At 31.3% G+C, this 6000-nt stretch overlaps 1 protein-coding gene across 3 annotated transcripts in view; it reads right to left on the bottom strand.

The window, feature by feature from the left end:
* Positions 1–2946: 2946 nt before the first annotated feature.
* The window catches only part of LOC130450525 (nostrin), a 77222-nt gene continuing 74168 nt past the window's right edge, over positions 2947–6000 (bottom strand). For all 3 annotated transcript variants that reach the window (XM_056788979.1, XM_056788978.1, XM_056788977.1), the window contains 4 exons: positions 5689–5841; positions 5478–5630; positions 5211–5388; positions 2947–3643 (listed from right to left, as the gene is read on the bottom strand). In XM_056788979.1, the coding sequence (XP_056644957.1) occupies positions 3396–3643; positions 5211–5388; positions 5478–5630; positions 5689–5841 (732 nt within the window). In that variant the 3' untranslated portion in view covers positions 2947–3395. The remainder of the gene's footprint in view (positions 3644–5210; positions 5389–5477; positions 5631–5688; positions 5842–6000) is intronic.

Here is a 6000-nt window from a genome sequence, read left to right as displayed (position 1 = left end):
AATTTCTACAACATTACAACATCGTTTATTTCAGCTCCATAAAAGGTTATTAGTTTTTCAACTAACAATTTAAAACAAAATAAAAAAATAATTTGCTCCGGTGGTGTAAAAAATAAGGGGATAAAAGTGACTAACCCTGACAGTGCGCCACTGGTTAAATTTTTCTAAAGTTTGTTTATGTCAAAATAATACTTTATTAAGGAGCATATTGGTCACAAAATTTGAAAAGAAAATTTATAGGCGTTCTTGATTTATGACAAATTTTTTATTTTGATTTAAAATTTTTAACACCCTATATCTCAGCAACTAGGCCCCGTAAGGGTTCGTATTCCTATATCAAAATGAATGAAGTATTTTTTAAGAGTATTGTCGTTGTTATTATTATTTCTATTAATATAAATATTGATTGATTCATTAATAGCACTCCGGTCCTGTTATAATCCCATCCGCCTATTCAATTGTTTGGAAAGATAAGCCAACCAGATAAAAATTTCCATGATCTCTTTGTCATGGTGTATTTGCTAGATATGTTTGTTGGTTTATTCGAAGTACGTTTGTGTATTTAATTTTTAAGCTGTTTTATAAGATTTTTTCCAGTTAGTAATTCAAAGCAGATGATTTCTAAATACTTATTTATCTTTCTCATGATACTGAGGGAAAATAAAATTTTAATTAAGACATAAACGGTTTACCAAACATATGTGGTTATAACATACAGTACGTTCATAAAATACCTACCGTAACATGATGATATTTCTACTGAACAAAATCAAAAAATTGTTGATTTGTTTTTTAACTGTTATCAGTATTCTATTTCTGAGTTCATCCGAATTATTGGGCTTCATTTGTTGGTTATTTCCGGAAAAATAATCTAAAGGCGATAAATCCGGAAATCTGACATGGGCACTCTATTCTACCCCTTCTTCAAGTCCATCTTTATCTTGAAAACTTTCATGTCGGATAGCATCATTAAAATAAGATAATGTACCATCCTTCCGAAACCAAATGGCATTGGAATTGTTAACAATGTATTTGCTATTACATAATTACAATTTTTACTCGTGTATGTAATTTTGATAATTGTTGTGACTAAATAAAATATTCCAAAGTAAAAATAAATCACTCGTTTACCTGGGGAGATCATATTACAAAGATTTACGGTGTTTTTCAAAAAAGATTAGCACACAATGTATCGTATCATCTAAGTCTTTATCAAATGGTTTGCATCCTTAATAATACGAGGTGTAGCAATCAAATTTCGATAAATAACAAACACGTAAAGTTTTACTGAAAATTTTATTATCGACTTTCACAATAGTCTCCATACAAATCTACACAACTAAAGCATTCTTGATAATCGTTTATAATTTAGGACTACGAATAGAGCTTCTTTGTCTTTCTATATACCATCACGATAGGTTTCTTTAGAGTAATAGCAAGGATATCTAGGTAAAGTTAGTACGGAGAACCTCGATCTATATTGGTCGTGCTTTATGATGTTTCTCCTTTAAGAATATCTAGTAAAGAATCATCAACATTGCCTTCAGTCCGGATTTCTTCGCTACGTTGGATGTTCCTCACTGGTTTATACCTACAGCTGACTTTGTTTACAGATCTCAGAATCATAATCAAAATACCTAGGTCTGATCTCCAATAATTACCTGACTCAATCAGCTTCTCTACATTGTGTAACATTGTGCGGACGGTTTTTGGTTGGCATTCAACTCATCAAACAACGCACGAATGATTAGGCACCGGTTAGGAAGATTTGCGTACGCAAACGGTCGATTGAACCACGACTTGGTGCAGTGAAAATTATCGAAGAATGAGTCGAGTGTATGAAGACACCTTTATGAGTGATTGCATTTTTCGTTGGGGTCGAAAATTTAAAATAATCGAGCTGATGTTCATGATGAAGGGCGTCAAGGATGCAAGCCTATAGATACAGACGATATTATTCAGCGAGTTGACCAAGCGATTAGGGAAACGCGAAGCTTCACCATGAATGAATTATCGATTTAATTTCTGGAAGTTCAAAGAATTACTCTGTACTCTATCGTTACTGGACAGTTGCGCTCCCTGGATCCCAACGATGTTGACTGATACTCACAAATCTCGCCACAAATCGGTGCTTAGTTTGAGTTTTTTGACCGTTATAAAACTGGAGAAGATTTTTTGAAATCCATTATGTCAGGTGATTAGACATGCTCTAAATGAAACGACAATCACAATAATGGAAGCATACAAATTCTCCAACGAGACCTACAAAATTCAAACGAAACTTCAACAGCCGTAAGATTATAGAAACTTATTCTTGGAACCAAACAGATGTGTTGCTTGTGGAGTTTATATAGCCTGGAACAACAATTAATGCAGATTCATTTTATGAAACTTTGTTACCCTTACGGAGAGCAATTTAAAACAAACAAAATGACATGTTGACTTCTGGAATTGTTCTGATCTAATGCCCTTCCCCACAGTGCTCTTGTAACCCAACGAATTTTAATGAGACATTTTCGTACACCTACCATACAATTCGAACATAGCTCCGAGTGAGCCAAAAAGAAAATTTTTGCTTAATATCGTCATTAATTTTAAATTTAAGGCAAAAAATTATATAAGCATATTTGTAGGCAAAATAATTTGCAATAAATTATGTCTTTACGAATTTTTCTACGAGGCATAGTTCCAGAGATATCGCGAATAAGGTGTTTGCACCCCTTTTTCCAAGATAGCGGCCTGGGGACAAGGGTGGCGACGCCACAAACTTGAGGCTAAGCTTCTATTGACCCCTCCCTATATATATTTCAATAAATAATAATAAAATTGTGTCCTCTAAAAAATGCAAAGCACATGTAACATTTCACTACAAGCAATTGGCCATTTTGATTGGCTGACCACATTTGACCACATTTATGATCAGATTACAAAATAAATGACACTGAGGAAATTTATGAAATTTATTTGTCTATATAAAAGGTCATACAAATGAATACATAGTTAGATAGAAAAATCATGACATTATTTTCAAAATGATGAAGTGATGTTTATCAGAAAAAATGTAAGGTCACTTTACTAGACATTATTGATGAGAAATTGAATACAATAGTGTTATACGATATTAAATATTATAATACATATAATATACAGTATGTACAAAATAAAACTAACCTAGAAATCATACAGTGTATTTATTTCCAAAAAGAAATTTGCAAAATGAGTTTTTTCATATTGTCAAAGTTCTTGCAAAAAATTTCATAATAATAACACGAGAAAAATAAACCGAAGTAATGGATTATTGTATTTTGATTTTATAAACCCGTACTATATCAAAATATTTAACATTGGCATTGAAGTATATAATTATATAAAAAATATTTTGATATATTGATATATCAGTCTCGTAATATTTCGACGTAAGTGGCTGGGAAAATACCCACATTCCCATTGCATTCTCCCAACCACCATCCGTCTTCCTGTTGACGATAAACAGTAATTATTTCTCCAGCTTTCAATAATAATTCATCGTTCATGTTAGGCGTATAAGCATAAATTGCTTTGCATGTTGCAATAGGATGAACTGGGTTATCATCTTGGGCGCAGATATTATCTCCTGAACTACTGCATTGAGACGAAAATTCATCTGAAACAACAAGAGTAATTAACCTATAGGTCTCTTCAGATGCCTCTATAAATTATAATTGCCTGTCATAAACAAATATTTGTATTATTAGACTTTTTACATGCATATAAAACAAATCATTTTCACTCCAAATCTGAGTAAGGCTGAAAATGTTTGATACTCAAATGGTTTTGTAACAAAATTCCAAAGAAATAAGAATAAACTTTTGAATTTGTTTTTTGACGTTAGTTTAAAACTAAAAAATAATGAATATAGGCAATTATACAAACAAATGGAAGCAATACATATTCGTGAAAGTTAACGATTTGTAATATACACATAAATTGTAATAAACTACTGTTTTCACAATAGAAAAATGGAAATAGATAGTAATAAAATTGGTGCAGTGATTTTTATTACTCATAAATAAACTAACTTATGTTGTACACTTGTATAATAATAAAAATATACTTAATAATGAATGTATTACTAATACAAGTAAGTACATCATGTACTATCTACGTAGGACGAATAGAAAGTGTCTCCTTTTCCATCACCCTGACAACTGACATATTATTATGTCTAAAACACCCAATCCTGTGTCTAAAACACACCACACTTATTATGGACAGTCCTTAATTAATTTTCATACCAAAAACTTACATGAAAATCTCTTAAAAATGCATATCCTAACTATAGTTTATGACTATAATTACTACTTGACTGATTTGGGATTTTTATAGTTGTCCTATCTCATGATGAAGTGAACACTTTGATTTTTTTCTTTTTATAAATTTATTTTATTTTAAGGCATTAAAAAAACATTTAAAAAGCCAACACTATAATTAGAAAACAAAAACACGAGCACAACACAACTATAATGAATCATTAAGAGAAACTGTACAATTGATATCAACATTAAATTATCCAGGGCTCTGAACTTTAATTAGAAAATTGATTTAAGTTTGAGTAATGTGTTTGAATCGTCTACAAAATAGGTGATTTGTGATTAAACCACTTCAATTGGACAATGATCTGACGTAGCCCAAGAAATGGTGTGTACTGCTTGAAGGCTCAGAGAGCCTGTTCTTGTCTGAAGGATGAAAATTGGAAGTTTCTACGGAGCAAAAATATATGAATGGTTGCGAATATGACATACAGGTGGCGGACTACCCAAAAGGTTCAAACCTCAGATTGAATTAGAATTCGAACACCACAATATCTACATCAATAGAGATAGTCACATATGTTTCAGATGTTCAGCTGTAATGTAGAAGAGTTATTTTTTCCCTTGATTTGTTAAGACTTGCAATTCTTCTAAAGCCAAAAACATTTCGTATTCAGACATATAAAAATCTGTTGATTTTGATTTTCTTCAGAAAATAGTTTTTGACTTACTTTTTCGTTAGTTCGTAAACAATGTGAAGAATTAAAATCTCATATTATGGTGTTTTAACTTTGAAATTAATCAAAGAAAAAACAGAAAGAAATCAAAGGCAAATCCTGACTCACACAATCCCGTTTAATTATAGAATTTACTCAAATATTATATAGGTATATATATATTAAATGCAAGATTATATCTTACCAAAATCAGAATCTGGTTGGTTTGAATTTCCATCTGCTGATCCTCTGACTAACCAATCGGGATCCTCTACGTCATTATTATGGGGATCTGAATTGTCTGATTGATTTGATTTCGTCGATTTTTGACTTACAGGACTTTTATCTTTGTCACACCATTCATCTCGTAACCATTGAGGAACCTACAGTAATAATAATAATAATAATAATGAATATAAAAGTTTTTCTCTGCTTTTTGTCATTTTGTTTAATCAACTAGTGGAATTCATACCTTTAGAACACTTTGTTGTAACCCTGATTTGTCTCTAGTTATGGTTATATAGGCAGCTAAAGGATGAGAAGACCGAGGTCTGCTATCCAATTCTGACAATGCATTATGAACTTTGTATTTCGCTCCTTCTAAATAAGTTAACATAGACTTCATCTAAAAACATATAAATGAAAAATATAGTGCTACATCATATGAGTTGTTTTCGACTTACATGATACATTTTTTCTATTACGGTTTGTTGCGAATCTTCGGATCCAAAGGTTGGAGTCTGTTGGATAGCTTTCGATAAATTTTCCAGGCCAATTTTAGATTTACGTTCTCTTTCCATATCTTGTCTAATAAGCTGTAAGAGTTGAACTAAAGCCTGTAAAAATACTTATTTCAAACAACTTCCTCTAGCGATCGTTACAAAAAGCGAAATGAAACAAATATGTATAAGACATTTTATCAAGTATTGAATTGCGCTTCATAAGTTTATCAAAATCCGATAAGATGAAAAAAGTTATAACTATCTAATTAATTC

This window comes from Diorhabda sublineata, chromosome 11, assembly GCF_026230105.1.
Source record: "Diorhabda sublineata isolate icDioSubl1.1 chromosome 11, icDioSubl1.1, whole genome shotgun sequence".
NCBI classification, from domain to species: domain Eukaryota; kingdom Metazoa; phylum Arthropoda; class Insecta; order Coleoptera; family Chrysomelidae; genus Diorhabda; species Diorhabda sublineata.
This window is presented reverse-complemented; position numbering and strand designations above follow the sequence as displayed.